This window comes from Dermacentor variabilis, chromosome 5 (genome assembly GCF_050947875.1).
Source record: "Dermacentor variabilis isolate Ectoservices chromosome 5, ASM5094787v1, whole genome shotgun sequence".
Lineage (NCBI taxonomy): Eukaryota > Metazoa > Arthropoda > Arachnida > Ixodida > Ixodidae > Dermacentor > Dermacentor variabilis.
In genome coordinates, this window is record NC_134572.1 from 199873286 (window position 1) to 199893075 (window position 19790).

General features: G+C 46.8%; 1 protein-coding gene across 2 annotated transcripts in view; it reads left to right on the top strand.

Annotated features, from left to right (window-relative positions):
* The window catches only part of LOC142583430 (uncharacterized), a 1100669-nt gene that overhangs the window by 840140 nt on the left and 240739 nt on the right, over positions 1–19790 (top strand). For both annotated transcript variants that reach the window (XM_075693897.1, XM_075693898.1), the window contains one exon: positions 18995–19102. In XM_075693897.1, the coding sequence (XP_075550012.1) occupies positions 18995–19102 (108 nt within the window). The remainder of the gene's footprint in view (positions 1–18994; positions 19103–19790) is intronic.

Here is a 19790-nt window from a genome sequence, read left to right on the forward strand (position 1 = left end):
CTCCTTTACCAGGGTGCTGTTCATAGATATGTTTTCTTGACCTTGCACTGCACTTCAACCATGGCCACACCTGCTAAACCTATAGCATGCAATCAAAAAAGTGCTATACATCATGTTGCTCCAAACTCGTGACGTGCTACAAGGCATTGAGGAACACCCTCATTTATTAACGCCCTCATCATACTGCACGAAGCTTCACACGATAAGTGCGAGAATTAACACCTGCTGGTTTTTCAGTGTTATTCCTGTCCAGCCAGCTGAAAGCTATCCTGAGTGTTTCAAAAGCAAACGACCGCTGTTGGACAAGAAGTGCTTAAAACAAGGGTCGCTATAACCACATATGTCAAACGAAATGAAGAAGGCCACTGAGTATACAGGCGGTTTACTTCATATCCAACAAGCTTGGTTCTCCCTTTGCTAGTGAGTGAACTCAACTTGCCCCAAATACATGGCATGTGACAAACTATGTGCCATATGCTGTGTCCCCTGCAAAGCTGAAGATGTGTGTGAGATCCTGACAGCCAGCAACGGCTTCTACACTGGGCAAACAGGCTACATAAAAACGGCTGCCTTTACTAATATGCTAATAACATAAAAACGGGCAGAAATTTGGCTATTCATTGGACCCAACAGCAGGTGCAAGCCACTCTTCCACCAGATGTGTGTTGTTCACAGAAACTGGAGCTATACACATGCAGATAAAAACAATGTTGTTTGGAAGTAGTAGAGGTGAACTATATTCTGCACAAGCAGTGCTATCTGCAGCGCTGGTACCTTATAGCCACAATTCATGGCGGCACCACCATGCAAAGGCACTATTCTTGAATTATTAACTTATATTTATGGTGGCCATATATTGCAATTACATATCATCCACATTGTGTGCAATATGGTTAAATGTCAATTATGATAGCCATTCCTGATTTGAAATGCAACAAAAGAGCAAATACAGGCAACAAATTGCAATTCAATGAGACAAAAGACAACCAGTGCACAGGATAAGTGACAGACTTCCTTTTATTGGAAAAGAAACGTGCCATGTGTCATGCCACCAGCAGTGGGTAGCAATCTTTCAAGCTTGGGTGACAGAGGCAAAACTTAGAAAAATGCTACAATCAGGCTGTAAAACGGCCTTGGACACAAAAAAAAACGACATCATATTGTACAGAATGAAAGGGCAAGACTCCATCTAAGAACAGTCTATGGCACCACATACTTCAAATGGTGTAAAAAATGTTGACATGCCCTACCCATAAAGAAAAAGCAACAAACACAGAAAACACGCCTTAAAATGCTATGTGCAGAGTCTGAAACACAAAGGTTTCGCTAAGTCTTTCAACGATTAAAATTATCAAACTGTATCATCACTTCTTAATGAACCTGCACAGCTGAAAAGGAAGGAAGGTAAGCCTAATATCAGGGCTGCAGAAAATGTCACCGAATAAATATACTTTGCTTACCAACAATACCTGTGGTGTAGTTGTGGTCTGTGTATAAACTAATTGTGTATAAACTTTTCTTGCTTAGAATGATTTAGCGGATAGAGAAAAAATGACCATAAGAGCATCAGGTGTATGCATAGTCTACGCACAAAAAGCCACTGCTTTCTTACTTTTTTCTCTACACCTATTCATGAATATTTAAGTGCCTTAATAGCACTGCTAACATCCTACTGCAAAACACAAAATTGGGCAAGTTGTGGCATAAAGAAAATTGCAGTTTCACTCATAATGTGAAACAATGATGCAGTAGCTGGTCAAATATGCACAGGAAGCTTACTTCATGCAGTGTTTGTTGAAGTGAGCATTTGCCAATGCAAGTCGGTAATCTCCGTAAAAAAGTAAAATAAGTAAGAGTTGTATTTATTTGTGGGAGTTGTGCCTCACAGTGTTGAAGCGGAAAGACTCGGCTTTTCTTCCTCCTCTTTCATATCCGGACTTAGCCACTGATCTACACCAAAACAACCCTTTCGCTTCTTACTGCTGAATTCGTTTTCGTTTTCTCAAATCTATATTTGGGCTACCCATTGCTAGGTCTCGCGCTTTGCTTGAGGAAAACAAGACACCAACAGCTCCATCCAGTAAATCTGAGAAGCCAAGCACTAGAAGAAGATTAATGATGCACCCAATCATTGTCATCACATGCAAGAAGAAAATTTAACATAGGACTGCCTTCACAAGTGGGAAGGTGATGTGTAAGAACTTGAAGGTGTGGATGCCAGCTCTATATACAGTATGCAGACATTGAGCAGGTGTTAGCCAATCATGGCACCTGTTGGCTAGATCATGCTCTCCGGGATCAGTATACACCACGACTGTACCGTCGGCAGAGTGGCTGAAATGTAGAATTGTGGACTGCCACTCTTTTGATCGTATGTTTGAATCCTCGCAGCACAATGAAAACTTTATTTGCCATATTCTAGCAAGAAATTCGGGAATTCCAGTGACAACACCAGTAGACATCAGAACAACCAGGGGAGTTAGCCCATAGCAGTTATTGCTGTAAAAAAGAAGACTGGCATAAGCACAAGAATTGAGATGGGCACACTACATGCCTTTGTTCTGGTAGTGGTCCACTACTTTGGTGCTACAATTAATGATCTCCAATGTCACTGGACATAATAAGAGTACTTTAATTATACACTCGTGTACCCGCCGCCTCTCAGGCCGCCTATGTGGTCATACTATGCTGGCTGATAGCGGCCCCCTCCCACCTTTAGTATGCTTCACCGCGTAACTAAGCTGTACTGCGGCGAAGAAGCCATACATTTGTATTGAGTGAATAAACAGATAGTTTGTACAACAGTACAGAAACAAACGCGCACCATGCATCATTCTACCACACGAAAGAGCGTCGCAACATACGGTAGCTGATTCCCACAGGCCGTGTAGCCCACTTATCAGTCGTAAAGGGTATTATGGGAAATTAAAAATTTCAGACACGCATATGTGTTTATGTTTACGTTTGCACTCCTTGCGTAATAAGACTCCCAGAACTTCCACAATAGAAAGTAATTTACAACACTCAAACGCAAAGAACACAGACACATGTCTCGTTTTCAACTCGGCCGTCGTGCAAATGACATATAGCGCGGAAAAACGTGAACATGCTGTGTGTTAGCGTCGTAAACTTCATACTAGGCAAGGAGCTAGCACACCACGATCCCGCTACAGCCGCTAATGAGACCAAGACGGGAGCACATGTCTGTGAACGCGCGAACCCTAAGCCACTCTGCTCCTCCGCCACCACCGCTGCACGGCTGCACCACTCGTTTCAAGCACAGCACACCAAACGCCCATTCAGTGCTGAACAGTGGGCGGTCGACGCAGTTGCATTTACATGACTTGCAGCGGGCAGCACATTCCTCGATGTCGGTTAAGCAAAGTCGGACACGGCGACGCCACATTGCGGTTCACAGAACTTCGCTGCCGAGGCGCTAGGCCACTTCGATATTTCAATTGTCACCACCGCCGGGTTCTCAAGAAAGCACGGGTCACACAACGCAGATTCTGTAGTGCCAGAGCTCACCGACGCCAAAGCCGCACTGCCGCACCGCCACTACTCACGGCTTCCCGCCAAGTACCACAGAACCTACAACCAACACATAAGCAACGCACGCACGATCACATGAGCAATGTCGAACAACGCGCGAAGAGAACGATCACGCCGAGGACGAACACGCCACGGCGTCGCTCGGCGCCAGCATCGCGCCTTCTCAAAAATCCCTAAACGATGCTGTCCCTAGGCACCTAGGATCAGGTCACGTGAGGGATTTTTGTACGAAAAATAGACGCACGCGCCCCAACTAGGCTCGTCGCGATCGTCCCAGCGAATCCTCCATGCTACAGCTGCGCGCCGCCGCTTGCTGTACGTGACGTCATACGAGCTGCGGAAAAGCGGCGCCCCCAACTCTGCTCGTCGCGATCGTCCCAGGGAATTCTCCACGCGCCGCTGCCGTGGGGGAGGCGCTCGCTCTACGTGACGTCATGCCAGCTGTGGAAAAGCGGCCCCCCAACTCGGCGAGTCGCAGTCATCCCAGCGAATCCTCCACGGTATGTCGGATGGTGTGTATAAGGTGAGAGAGAGAGAGAGAGAAGTTTAATGATACGATATGCCGAGAGGTCGGCCTGAGCTATATTTCTCTGTATAAGGTGAAGCTGCAACGGTGTGCTGCACCTAAGAAGCGACGGCGTGCGGAAGAAACGGATGAAGAGCGGGAACAACGTTTGGCTAAACGGCGTGCATATTATGCAGCCAGGCGAATGCGTTCAACATCTCTTGATCTGGGTGCATCTACAAGTATCATGCATGCTCTCAATGCTGACGCGACTTTGGCGACACCTGATCGTTCGACAGCAAGCCTTATGGATGCTTTAAAGGGAGACGAGACTGTATCTACACGTTCGATGAGCAGTATGGAACTCTACAACCTGACCGGAAGATTGCTTAAGCAATCCACTAGGCTTAGCCAAGCTAAGCCTCGGCCAATTTTTTTGCGAGACGATGTGGTTACTTACCCTGAAGCAGAGGGTGCCGTGCCTTGTGCGTTATCCTGGAGGCGGATATGGCGGTGGAACGCCACGACGATTTCTTGTGGCAGGAATTGAAGTAGAACGTCGTAGAGCATCGCCGCAAAACTGCTAGTTGGTACTTCTAGGACGTTGAGGTCGCGCACATTCAGCCGCACTCCATCGCACAGCCTGTGCAACTGCCCCCTATTCGACGGAGACGTCACCGGCTGCAGTTCGCGGAGCGCTCTTAAATGATGCTGTAGAATCAGGCTCCTGTTTCCGAACGTCTGTTTTAGCAGCTGGATGGCACTCTCTTAAAACGCTTCAGTCGTTGGCAGTCTGGCAACGGCAGCGCTGCCCCTTCCCCTACCAGGTAGTTGCGGAGGTAATGGAATTTATCAGTCGGGCGGAGAATTGTATTCGCGTGGACAGCTCTGTTCAATTGCTCCGAAAACGACGTCCATTGACACACGTCCCCATTGACACACGTCCCCAGCTTTGGGAGAATAGGTCCGAAGCTCTGTGACGCAACTGTTGTTGGGGCAGATGGCGTATTGAGTGTCTGCTAGATGGCGTATTGAGGAGTCTGCTAGGTGCTTCCGACGCTGAGATCTGCTAGCCGGCTCCGGAGGCGTTAGGGTCGCAAGCGTTTGGTCGCCATAATGCGCTGCAGACTCGTACTCTCTTTCAAAATCCTCAACAGGAATCACGTCCTCAATCTCGGCATTGATCTTCCGAAGCTCGTTACGGCTGGCGACGAGCTTGCCTATAAGCTTGCTGAAAGCCCTGCGATCGTTGCAGCCGCTCTCTAAGAGTGTCGTCGCCTCATTCATGATTTTCGTTGATTGGGTTTGTCAAGCAGAGCGTATCGCTTTCAGGCGGTCCATGTTTCGTGAGGATTGTGGCTTACTTGCTCGTAAGGAAGCCGGTTCCACGTGTCGCTTCGCTGGGTGCGGTTTCGATGAGGCAGGTTGCTCCGGCTGCAGTTTAGAGAAAAAACTCGTTGGCGCCTTCGCTCGTTGTCCACATCGTTGGGATCCGCTCGTTGTACCGGGTTTCGGCACCATATGTTGCGGAACACCGGCCACTAACAGGTAGCGTCGTCAGAAAAAAAACGGAGCCGTGAGACACCCAACAAAGCCTTTTTACGGCGAGAGACGAGCACCAAAGGTATCATGATGATGTTAAAGGTGCGCGCCCTTCATGGCGCCAGGCGTGGAAGTAGCAGCCCACGATCCATTCTTTTTCTTTGTCGTCTGCTAATCTCGGACAGACGCAGCACGCGAAGGTGATTGTGGTGATAGGAAGTTTTTGGGGACACGGAGAGGAGTACCGCAGACGACCTCCGCGCTCGAGCACCCAATGTCCGACTTCAAGGCGCACCGGATACACAGAAGAACCAGTGGTAGACGTTGAACCCATTGCGATAGCGGGCCATGAGCAATCACCGCTGACTTGAGATGTCAATTAAAGTGTTCCACGAGGCCATTGGCTTGGAGATGGTAGGCGGCCATGCGCCGACGATTCGTGAAAAGCAAGCGCAGGAGCTCTTGGAAGGGAGCGGACTCGAAATGCTGCCCTGTGAGTAATATTTTTGTAAGGCATCTGAAGCGAGTAACCCATGTTGTGACAAAAGCTGCCGCGACCGTTGCAGCAGAGATGACTTGAAGTGGCGTTGCTTCTGGCCAACGGCTAAACCTGTCGATAGGGGTCAGCAGGTAGCGAAATCCCAGACACTCTGGCAGTGGTCCAACTATGTCAACGTGCACAACGTCGAAACGATGATCAGTTCGGAGAAACTGGCGTACTGGGGGAAGAGGACACCTAGGAACTTTTGCATGGTGCACATGCACGAATCCAGTCACGTAAATCGGCGTTCATCCGGAATTAGCTGGCACGCACACAGGGATGAGCGAGCTTGTGCGTTGTGTCGAAAAGCTGCTTGCGTATCGTGCTCGGGACAAATGGTCTCGGTATGCCTGTGATGTGTCGCAGACGAGTGTGACACCATCAAGCACGATATCGGCGAACCGCAGTGCTGTTCGATGAGCGTAGTTGAAGGAGCACGGAATTATTATCTTGATGTGCGGCGAGTGTCTGCACATCGAGTGACGCAGCCCGTGCAGGGGTGGTGTCATGGCATTCGGACAGCTTAGGGTATCAGTATCACCGCTGGCGTGTCGGATGTCGGTGGAGAATTCCAATATAAACGTGATATGGTGGATTTCTCTATGCGTATGAGTCAACCACACTCTGGAAAGCGAAGTCAAGGGCTTGGTCAAGCGCGGTCAAGGGCTTGTGATCCGTGAAGATGGTAAAGGGTCGGCTTTCGACGATATGGCGAAAGTGACCGATGGCGAGGTGAATTCCAAGCAACTCGCCACCGAAAGTGCGGTAGCGCGTTTGGGTTGGAGTGAGTTTCTTGGAGAAAAAGGCTAGAGGTTGCCATGACTTATAGAAGTGCTGCTGGAGAACCGCTCCGGCGGCTGTGCTTGACGCGTCCGTCATGAGATCCTGTGATGCCGTGGGGTTAGGATGTGCAAGTGCGGCGTTTGATGAAAGCGTGTTCAGCAGCGGCGTCGCGACGCAGCAAGGACGTCTTGTTCTTTTTGGTAAAGAGGCGAACCAGAGGCGCTACTATGGCAGCACAGTTTTTGATAAATCGGCTGTAAAAATTAATCATGTCGAGGAAGTGTCTTAGTTTCGTGGTCTTTGTGGGCTTGGGAAAGCTCTCTACTGCTACAATTTTTGATGAAACTCAGCGAATCTCACTGGCATCGAGGTGACGTCCTAGAAAATTGAAGTTTGCGAAACCAAACTCGCACTTGGAGGCGTTGGTGATGATGCCGTCTTCATATAGTCGTTGGAGCAAAATACGTAGATGTCGCGAATGATTTTCGAGGGATTTGCTCGCTACCTACAAGTCGTCAACTTAGGCAAAGACGAATGGTAGGCCACGTGTTACCGAGTCAATAAAACGTTGGAGTGACTGGGTGGCGTTCCTGAAACCAAACTACATTCGCAGAAAATCGAAGAGTCTGAATGGCGTTGCAATGGCCGTGTTACAGGAATTTGGTTCTAGGCGCTTACAATGTCAATCTTGAAAAAAATGTTCGCACCATGCAGAGCGACCGTGCAACATCGTTTGTAGGGCAAAGGGTACCGAACCAGTATAGTCTTAGTATTGAGACATCTCTAATCTCCACACGGCCTACAGTCACCCGATTAGCTTATCTAGTCGTTTGACGTCTACAATGAGGCCGTGGTCGGTGAGGACATGAGCAACGATAATGGCAGAACTGATGTCGGCAACCATGAACAACCATCGGAACACTCTTCGCAGGCCCAGGTTAAGGCTGAGCGAGTGCTGTAGAAATACCGGAAGGCGAGTTCCATTCGCGGTTTGCAAGGACGGAATGAGAGCAGCCGTGCGATCCGCTCGGGTAGCAGGTAGAATGCTGACCTGTGCACCCGTGTCAATCAGGAACCGCTGCCTAGCGATCTCATTGATGACGCAGAAGAGGTGACATGGGGTGGGGCCATGACAACTCGTTACCGCGGGTGCTCGGCGGGACGGTTTCCCGACGAAGACTAAGGAAGAAGGCAGCCACGTGCTTCCGCGCAAAAAGGGCTGTCTGATGCGATGCACGGTAGCGCTGGCGTTCGCTGGACAGACTGCGCTCACGAGATGGAGATCGGCGATGAGGACGGGAACGAGGAGAGACGTTTCTACGTTCGACAAGCTCCTGAGAAACCAGGCGCTCGTCTAGTCTTTCGCGCAGATCAGCGACGGGAAATGTTGTCGATGCCGTATCTCGCTGATTTGGAAGTAAAAAACGCCCAGTGCGCGATGCTGACGCCGGCATCACAGCTGCAGCGAGTGGCAGTTGGTTGGCAATTTCCATCAACTTGTCGGCCGATGCAGCGAGCTCTGACTTGTCCTGTGTTAAAGCAGGGGCCAGCACCATCTGGACTTGGATGGGCAAGCGCTCAAGAAATAGCTCACGTACGGCGCCGTTGTCTGTGGTGAAAGCGCGTGGACCAAGAAGGTTAAGCATTAGTCGCAGTAACTGTCTTGGACATTGGTTGCCCAGCTATTCGAATGAGAGTAGCTGTTGTATTAGTGGGCGTTCCGGCGTGGTTGTACAATCCAGTATATTGGTCTTGATTCCATCACAAGGTGACGCTGCGAGGGTGTGTGCAAAGGGAAGGAGAAGGTGGGTAATTTCGTTAATGGCGGCCGCAGGAAGCGCGTCGATCCCAAGGAGGTATTATCGGGTCTGTGAAGTAATCCGCTAGCGTTTGAAACAGGACTCTGCTCGGACGAACCACGCCTTCGGGTTCTGCTCCTGGAATTCTGGGAGGCGGGTGACGTTTGAGACAAGCGTAGCGATTGAAGTGAGCTAAGTGGCTTCTCGGTAGGTCGAGGCCTGCTGGCGTTGGTTGCCGGTGTTCGACAAGGCTGCACTTCTTTTTTTATGTGGCGCGTTATTACCAGGTACAAGTTTCGCGTTGATCCAGACGTCCACGGTCACTAAGTGTGGAGCACATGAGAGACACACAACGGAACGTTATTACCGCACCGGAGTCTCAAAGAAGGAAAAGAAGAAACTTCAATTCTTAAAAAAAAACTATGCGAGTGTTGTTGCGCCCATAGTCCAGGCCTTTACTGGCGCGATCGGCTCGCTGGGCTTAGTCCAGGAGAGCCTCTTAGCTCTAGTTTCCCACGTCCGCAAGCCATGCCTCCCACTGCCACTTTAACATGAGTGTAGATATAGGTATGTACGGGCTAGTAATATGTGACGACGCTTCCAGGCACTCCCATGTGATAGGTTGTAGTGTGGGCTTGTTATAACACCACGGACAGACATCCTGAAATCTAGTTGAGTTTATTATACTCAGTTGATGCCGGTTGAAAAAGCTGTTTGAATGCGTCGCCAGACCCTACGCTGCTGTCTCTTAAGTGTGTGGATGACCGAAGACTCTGCGTTCCTCCCGTCGTTGTAGGAGGATGTCACGAATGCTTGGAAGGAAGTCGCGCGCTCGACTCGGCCGCAGCTCTGTTGTTGAATCCTCGAGCTATACGGTCTGCATCAACGTTACCCTCCAAGCCCTGGTGAGCCGGACACTAAATTATGTCGTGGTGTTATGTCAAGATTCATCTCAAAATTCTGCGTGCCATTTTGGGTACCATCCCATTGAGAAACACGTGATATACCGTCTGCGAGTCGGACGTTATGACTGCCGACTTGTTTCTGTGTTCCGTGTCTGCTATGGCCATGGCTATTGCAGCCGCTTCTGCCGCACACGTCGACCGAGTTACGACTGTGGCCGTATGATGCGTTGTTTTTCAGTCACTGCTAGCGTGCGTCTCTCGACTGCCTACCGGAGCTCAAACTCAACTAACTTTTATTGATTCGGTCATCAGCGCCAGTTGAGCTCCCACACCACTTGTGCCCTGGCCTGCCCTTGTCTTCTTTCCTAAGCGATCGCGTGAATGTCGTTGGCCCTACGATATAATGATAAATTTGAGTCTATTGATATTCCGCGTTCTAAAAAAGAAAGATAACAAAAAAATATTAGGACAGCATCACCTACTGTTATTTAGCCTTTTCTACTTTCTCTTCTACTTTTTACGAAATGTACAACCGTTTTAATACTACGACTACGTTTACCTACTTCTAGCTTCTACTTCTAATGTCTATCTGCTTTTAAATGTCTTCTCCTTTCTTGAATCACTTGGTTTCCGATGCTAAAAGATTTCCATTTTTTGTTTGTTGTGGAACTACTGTTGTTAAATAGCTCGCGGCAAGACTACTCATTTAGAGCCGAAGATGTAATCTCTGGTCATGAAGTACTTGTACCATCGTGCTTTATTTCAGGTTTGCGAAAGTCAGCTAAAACATCCCACATTTTTATCATGTGTAGCCAAGAAGATGCGCACTGTGAGGCCTCATCACGAACTTAACGCAGGAGGGCCAATCTGGAGACTGTTTTGGACAAGGCATGACTATCGCGTCGTCCCGCTTCTGTTTGTCCACGTGTACGGCCGGTTGAACGAGCTCAATTAATAGGTACTGTAAAGTTTCTTGCTGATCCAAATTTTCGTGGAAGCAGCGCACTAGGAAAAAATGTATTTACACAGACCTGAATGGCGAGGACACGCACACGATAATGTTTGCGTGAATGTGTTTTTTTTTCTTTTTTTGGTAGTGTGCTGCTTTACGCGAATCATAATCTGCGAGCCTTCGTACATTTGGTGGAAGTTGCGGGAGCTTCGACAATCGTGAGTCGAGCCGCCGTCGTCACCAGGTAAGGCAGCACGATTGAGACCACCGTATGCTTCGGTACACTCATAAGCTTTTACCGCGGCATATTTAACGGCGGTAAAAGCCATGACGTAGGAGACAGGTCATCATCTTAAGTGCAAAGGAGTCTCCACAACAACTTGGATGACAACATCAAATTGACCAACGTCATTTTTTTTTTACTTTGCCGTAGCTGACAATTGGCTCATCTGCTTTTCGTGTGGTACCCATCGACGCGATCTGTGCCGTAGCGCCGCCATCCAGTGCCTTCACGGGACGACCCATCATTCGTTGCCTTGGGCTTCAGGCCGTGACTTGCTCAACCGCCCATACCTTCGACCTGTTCCCGACCACCGATAGCTGTCTCCACGTCGTCGCTTGCTCTGCGTTGGCATTACTTTAGAACACAGACGGTATACTAACTGGCGCAGTTCCCGAGGCAAGAACTGCGTTATTGACGCGAAGTCCAAGCCCCTGCTTTTCACCGCCAATTGTTGTTGATGTAACTGTCGAAGGTGTCTCTCTGCAGCCCGGTGCAGCTGCCTCTGCAAATGCCAAAAACTCTGCCGCTCCATTCGAAAAGTCGCAACGGGCTTCTTTGGTCCATTAATTCACTAGACCGGAGCACGGTCAGCCTGCTGCTGCGTGCAGCGCCGTACATGCGATTGAACGAGTCCTTGGGCGCTATAACGTAAAACTATTCCAAACTTTTCTATTCAAATTCCTCTATCAGCCCTCCACGATTGGTGAAAAACTTTTTTCGACCACCCCCACTTCACCTGTCTGTCACGCGGCGTCATAAAAACCGCGATACCTCCCCATCTGATATGATGTGTACTCACTGATTATGCATGATTTGACAGAAAAAGAAAAACAGTTATTTCTGATTCGACCCCTTTTCACCATTAGCCCTCGGATATTGGTAAAAAGTTTTCGGGCTGCACCCACTTCACCTGCCTCTCACGCGATGTCAAAAAACCGCAAGAACTCACCGCGTCCAAGTGACGTGTACGCGATAAAGATGCATTAATATGCCGAACAAAACTGAATTTTCTTCGGAATAGCCGCAGGCTGCCCGTTCCGAAAGGAAATAAAGATGGCTGCCGCCGATCGCTCAGACGCTGGCTACTCGCACCTGCCGGAGAACATGGGTGTATTTGCGTATAATAAAACTTCTTGCGTGGCCGTGTAACGTTTTCGAGCACTTTCGGCGCGTTTACCCCCTCATTCTGCCAACTCTTCTTTGATGAGGGTCCGTTTTAGCGTCATTCTTGAGCTTCCGTTGCATGCCGCCGCGATTTCCGACCAGCCACCGCAAGCTAAGTAAAGGAAAGCCGACCAATCGTAGACGCCGGCACCACCCTCTTCATCCGGTTATCGACTTTAAGTGCAGTGGCTCGGCCCCATCGAATCCCTCTCCACTTGAAGGTTCTCCTCGCTTCTTGTCAGCCAATTAGATACGACAAGCCGCTCGGTGTAGGCAATGTTGTTCGTTTTTCAAGCAAACAAAAGTGACCTCCTATGAACGGGGAGAGCGTTTGATTGGTCTGTTCAAACAACCCTGCGGGTGACCGCCCGGTCCTTGCGTTGGTGGTTACGCAAATTTGACGTCAGGAGATTGGAATAGAAAAATATTGGAATAGTTTTACGTTATAGGGCCCCTGTATACGGTCGAGTTAGTCGTGCTCTCGTGCATTGCCACAATGCTCATGCAAGCTGGGGTTTTCTTTCGCGCCATCATCAAGCACCAGTTAAGTGATTGCATGCCGAAGTAGGCGGCTCTTCACTTTGCGAGGACATATGGCACAATGCTCCGCTTTCATGCACCTAATTGGTCACCATTGACGACATTGTTATTCTTCCACAAGCATCCATTCTGGCACCTGTGTTATGTTGCGTTGTTTTTGAACCTACTGGTAATAAATCTAAAAATAAATTTTATCGTTATACGTGTGAAAATCGCGAAATAATTATGCCTCACGCCGTCGGGGGGTACTCCGGATTAAGTTTGACCTCTTGGAGTTCATTAACAGGCGCCCAATGCACGGTACCTGGGAGTTGCTGCATTTCCCCATCGAAATGCGGCCGCCTTGGCCGCAGTTCAAACAGGTACCTTAGGGCTTAGCTGTGCAATGTGGACTTCACCACACGACCACGATTACCGTTATTTCCACGCCTTCTAATATTTTTGTTCGTCGCCACTGGCCGCCACTTCTGACCGCCGTGCTTGCCTTTCATTCATGGTGAATTTCGTGTCCAAGTGGAGCCTTTAGAAGGCGTCATGTATTTTGTAGTTCCCAATGGTTCATCGTTGATAATGGCCTACTGTATAGTTCTGTAATTGCCCCACCATCCTCGCTGTTTTCCGCCTCGTGATCAGCGACGACTTGAACGCTATGACTTTTCATGTCCCTTGATATTTTCGTTCAGAGCTAGACTCCCACAGCACAACTCTTGTCCGAACGTCCACTGTGTGCCACTAGATCGACAGTGGCGCTCACTTTCCTCTGCGACAGCGACTATAGCGCCTATCGGCGACAAAATACAACTTCATTGATGGTGCAATACGAGACAGGCTCAATTTAGTTGCCGTTCATCCATCACAAAGACGTTGGATGCTCCCAGTTGTCTTATGTAAAAAGAAGGATGGCTCAATACGTTTGCACGCGGATTATTGTCAAAGAAATAAGATAACCAAGAAGGATGTTTGCCATTTGCCATTGACCCCCGACGCAGAGGACAGTTTTCAAGGCACAGAAGTCTTTTCCTCCTTCGATGTACGTTTTGGTTATTGACAAGTTTCCATGGGTGCAGCTGACCGCCAGTGCTTTCATCACACGAGATGGCCTATAAAAGTTTACTGCGATGTCTTTTGGCCTTGGCAACACGCCCACGACATTACAGCGCATGATGACCAGAATTCTACGCGGCCTGAAATGGAATACGTGTCTGTCTTATCTCGTTGACATGGTCGTTTTCGCCACATATTTTTCTACTTACCTTCGTCGCCTGGACCAGCAGTTTATCCGTGTTGCTGACACTGGCCTTCAACTCAATTTAAAGAAAAGTATCACTTCCGTCTGAAGTGCCTTCTCGTTTGACGGCGTTTTTCCTGGCGCCCATAGGGATCGCGCTGCTACAGAATTCCCTAGGCCCACGTCTCCGTAATTCTTGCGTAGCCTCATTGTCCTTTGTTCATACTTCTGCCGCTTTCTCTGATATTTTGCAGAAATTACGGCAGCTTTCACCGAGTGGCCTCGCGAATAGTCTAAGCTTTCCGCATGGTCTCTCGCTTGCCATCATGTCTCACAATATGAACATTGGTAGCGATCACCTGCGCCATTAATAAATTTCGGCCATAACTCTAACGTGGCACCTTCAATATCGTTACTGATCACCATACTCTTTGTTGATTGTCCTCCCTCAGATATTCCTCCAACCTCCTCGCCCATTGGGCTCTGTTACTCCAAGTGTACAGCATACAAACCGTCTAGCGGTCAGGCCTAAAGCACGCCCATGCCGATGCTCCTTCACATTCACCTGGAGCCATCGACACCACCAGTATCTCAGTCCTAGGCTCATTTCTAACATTATCTTCAAACGTTAGCAGCGTAAAGATCTGCGGATTTCAACTCTCGTAGATTGCCTCCCCGATTTGCATGTCGTCTTAAGAACTACGCCAACACGCTTCACCATTCGTGGTAGAATCCTCTATCACCCCAACTACCACTCCGGTAACCGTAAGTGGTTACTGGTCTTCCCCAGACAACTCCTCGCATGGCCTATTGTTCGTTGCCGTATCACACCATATCACCCGAAAACCAAAGTGCTGACAGAGGGCTTCCACCGGACTGTTGGTTACGTGCTTTCAATGTATGTATGTATGTATGTATGTATGTATGTATGTATGTATGTATGTATGTATGTATGTATGTATGTATGTATGTATGTATGTATGTATGTATGTATGTATGTATGTATGTATGTATGTATGTGTGTGTGTATGTATGTATGTATGTATGTATGTATGTATGTATGTATGTATGTATGTATGTATGTATGTATGTATGTATGTATGTATGTATGTATGTATGTATGTATGTATGTATGTATGTATGTATGTATGTATGTATGTAATGGAATGTTCTTATTCCCTTTGTCAGATACGCCTATAAGACCACACCCCAGTGACCAACATGATTTTGCCTCTTATTGTACTCTATGGCAGAGAACCTTCTTTTATCGACACAACTGTACCTTTCCGTCCGGACCACATCACGTTAGCATCTTTGAGCTCTTTAAAGTACGCGAAAAATGATTACAGCCAAATTAGGCATTAAACCTTCACCTACATGTGTTTATCTTTGTATAAGGATAAACACTGTACAAGGTTCTACGGCAACTTTCTTTGGTGAACGATGTCATCAAAGCTGCCACACCTTTTACGCCCCTGCGTCGTCGATGCCGTGAAACCGTGGACATTGATCGCCTCACACCTTACTACGAATTGCTTGTCCGCTCTGCAAGGATGATTTCAATCAGTAAGTCAGGGTATCTGTAGGAATTAAATGACTGCAGGCGAGTTTCCTTAATATCTACGATCTGTAAGTTTTCATTTATATTACAATTTGAAAGATTTATTCTAAAATTCTGAATAATTATGTCATTTAACCTTTCAGCGCAACCGCCTGACGCAATAAGATTGAAAAGCACGCTGATTTCTGAAGCAGCTCAATATGTAGAATAATGTGGGCAGTTCGCCAGCTCTTTTGCGACACAGGACCAGGCTCAGAAAAATTCCCTCATGACAACGAGCGGCCAAATCGAGTTTGCGCCAAGCCTCGTACGGCTACGATAGGTCTCCCCTCAAAACTTGCTTTGAAATATTAGGGCCCGTCCTCGAACTATGTCCTCGAACCTCACACACTTTTTACTCACCTGCGTTGTCGATGCCGCAAGACTGCAGACACTGATGGCCTCACATATTAGTGCGAATCTTTTGTCCTGGCAACGTCTTGAGTCGCCTTTGTGGCTCCATCTTCAGCGAGGGCGAAAGACATCTAGCGAGGATGATGCACGCTCCGTAGCCACATCGCTAACGCAATACGCCCGAGCTCGTGACTGTTTTTGGCTAAGGATTTATTGTAGCGTTGTCCAGCTTGTGTTTGTGCGCGTATACAATGTGTTCTGAAAACGTTCCTTATAAAAGTGTAAACACATGTAGGTGATGGTTTAGCGCCTATTTTGGTTGTAATCATTTTTTTTCGTACTTCAAAGAGATCGAAGATGTTAACATGTTGTGGTCCCTGTTTTAATTTAAAGTCTGTCTTTATTTCCGACGGCATACGTGTGCCACTAAAAGAAACGTTATAATAGAGTATACTCACAAATAACGGTGTAGAATGTTTATTATTATTGTTTCTTACTTCAGTCATAACTGTTCGTGCGTTTCTTTTTCTTATGTATGCTCCCCCCTTATGTAATACCCCAACAGGGTCAACAGGGCCTTTAAGGGTCAATAAATGATGATGATGATGATGATGATGATGATGATGATTCACATGAAACACCACATTCAATCTCGTCCCAAAGAGGATGGTAAGAAACAACTTGTAATTCTACCTGCCACTTTTCGAGAAAAAGTGTGCCCAGCCACAGATCACTACTCTTCTTCCGCGTTGCCTTTCAAGATGGTAAAAAATTTTAAACGTTTTAACGTTATTCATTAAAAAAACTGATATCTAGATATAGACATCAGGTGCTCGAACGATTGATTATGTTCTTTTTCTAAAATTCAGCGCATTCTTGCGATATGTTGTTCAGCGGACGGCATGGCGTGCATCTTGTCATAGTATCCACCTGGTAACGTGATGCCCCAGGCTAATATAAGGGAAGACAACATGCTTCACATCATGTGCAAGCTTGCTTTCAAAGATCACCTGCCACTGACGGAATGTCAATCGGTATTTTAATATATATGGGGTCATGGTTGCAAAGTAATTACACAAAATTTACATAATCTGCTTAGGATGTTGTTTACTACCTGAAAGCTTGAGCTCTCCAAGGATGATTCCAATCCGTAAGTCAGGGTATCCGTAGGACTCAAATCGCTGCAGGCGAGTTTCCTTAGTATCCACAATCTGTAAGTTTTCATTTAAACTACAATTTTTAAGATTTATTCTAAAATTTTGAATAATTGCATGATATAACCTTTCAGTGGAACCATCTCACAAATTATTATTGTTTGCAGAAGAGCTTGCTGTGTGTGCTAGCATAAACAAACATCATGACCAAATCACAATAAATGTGCAACTGCATTCAATCAGTGCATTGTGTGACAACTGGACATCGAAGCTCAATACTTCAAAAACCGTGGGCGTTACTATTACCTACAAAAGATAACCTTTGCATTTCGTTTACACCGTTAATAATGCGGACGTCCAAAGAACTGAGCAAGGGAAGTGTACTTGGGTCTTGGAGTAGTACTATAGCGCATACAGACGATGATACAAAAGGTACATGAATAACACAGACACAGCGCCGTGTCAGTCACGTGCCTTCTTGCGTCCTCGTCTGCAAGCGTTGCAATAGCACTTCAGGATATCATACCGAGAAGCCCACATTGCAACATTGCTTCCCTTCAGTACCCGGGCGCTACACTGGCGAGTAACTTAAGCTTATTTACATCTGCTCTTTAGCAACATGCAAAGAACAGTTTGCTTATATAGACAGGAAAGTGTGTCATAGCTCATCCACAGTGAAATTTAAAGTATAGGGTGCTGATTAGACGGAAGGAAAGATGATGTGGTGCCCTCACCAACAACACTGAAATAAATAATAGTAAAAGCGCAAGACTTTGTCCTGCAAATAATTTAATGCATTTTTTTCGGTCCCAGCAGCGAATTTTTTTTCGTGACAGGGCACACTTGCGAAAAATGGCTCAGCGTAAAATGGCACCTTGATGTATGTCCATTTGTTTCTCACCGTTATTAGGGTCACATTAGGTTATCTCGTGAAAGTTATATGAGGAAGCCCTTTAAACGTCTTGATAGAGATCTTCACGATAAGATGCTTATAATCACCTTTATTGAGATCAGTAGTCTCCAAAGCTACCTTGTTATGGAACAGACTACCAAATATGCTTACCGATAGTTCTACACAATCGTTTGATCATGTCGTAAAAATATTTTTCACTTGACTTTTGGCATTGCTGTTATGTTAGGCCATATTGTTGTTGTTTTCAGCATGCAGCCAGCTAATTTTTGTGAAAGCTGCATCAGTGGTTTGTATTTACGTCTGTGTTTTTGTGTACGATACATTTATGCGTCGGTTTCTGACTATTATCTGTATTTATTTCGGTGTTAATTTCTTCTGCATTTCTTTCCATTCATTCCTCTGTTCTGTTCTTCTTTTATTCTACCGACTGCTGCATGGGCCTGAACATGGCCTGCAGTATCTTTATATAAATAAATAAATTACTCATAAAATTCGAGATACTTGCACTGCGCGGATGCAAAACGTCAATGATAAGTACTTCTTGGCCACACGTCAGAAATGCTGCTTGCAAACTCTGTAAAAGATATCAATGTTTATGGGGACACAAGATGCACTTTAAATGACGATTTTGGTGGTTCTAATCGGGAGCCTATTATTAGTTATACGTTGTGCTACCTGGAATGCCGTTGTCGAACGCATCAGCAGCGCGTGACTGTTCCTGGCCGTCGTACTCGTCGCCCGAGCAGAACGTTTGAATGGCAGCGACAGGCAACGCCGGCCGACAGCGCTGTAATGTAATAAGGTCAAATGGGAAAGCTAGGCGAGTTGGATATTTTTTAATCAGTGCAGAGAATGACGGGAGGATAAAAAGGAAAGACACAGGATGAGCGCTGTAGCAAAGCCGCACATGAAATTTACGATTTTATTCACTCGAAGCGCATGGGTGTTCAGCGGCGACAGCCCGTATCTCAGAGTTTCTACTCAGAAAGGAGGCAACAGCCAACGGAACTTGCCATTCGTACTTCTGGTAAAGTGCTAGCGCAGCCTTTTTTTACTTTTGAAGAGGATTTAACAAAACATTCTGGCAGGAATGCTATCGCTTACTGGTGTGTCAGCACGATGGCCTTTAAATGCTAAATTTGCGGCAAGATATAGGGACATGCCCTGTACCAATTGCAGGGTGAGCCTGGAACCACAGGCGCGACAGGTGTAACCGGAGCTCCAGGTTTGCAGGGAGACCGGGGTCTGACGGGACAGCCAGGGCCGCCGGGATTTCCTGGTCCTACGGTGAGTGCGATATTCAGAAAGTTGTGCCACATGTACAATTCCGCGCGCGTCGTCCTGTTCGCATGAACATGGTGTTTCTCAGATGCAGATGAGCACGTTCGGTTTTCCTTAAGCTTGTCATCCTAGATAAATACTACGAAACCTATGAAATAACAACAACCTTCGCATTAAACACACCAATTCACCTGCACTCATCTCAAGAATAAATTTCACATAACAGCTGATGGTCGTAAGTGTGCCCACATGGTTCAGCAGTTTGGAAAGTGAAGTAAAGAGGTTCTGTTGTTGAAATATGAACACAGTTGGGCATGTTATTTGGCAATGATCTTCAACAAGTTAAATGCCGAAACCCCTTGTGCAACCTGTTTATTTATTTTTTGAGGAATAGCTTACAGGACCCTAGAAGCAAAAAGAAATACTGGCAGCAGCAAATCAATACTTAAGCAACAGTAAAAGGCAAGTAAGACACACTATATTTCTTTATTTACTATTGATTTGATATTTGATATTTATTAATGATATTGTCCGCAATATTTCCTTTAAAATCGAACTTTATGTGAACGATTGTGTGAGTTATTCTGAGGTCGATAAAAGACCCGATCAATGTCTTTTAAACAGGGGTCTTCAAGATATCTCTACTTTGTGTGCATCATGGCAAATATAATTTAACTTTCAAAAAACCGAACTG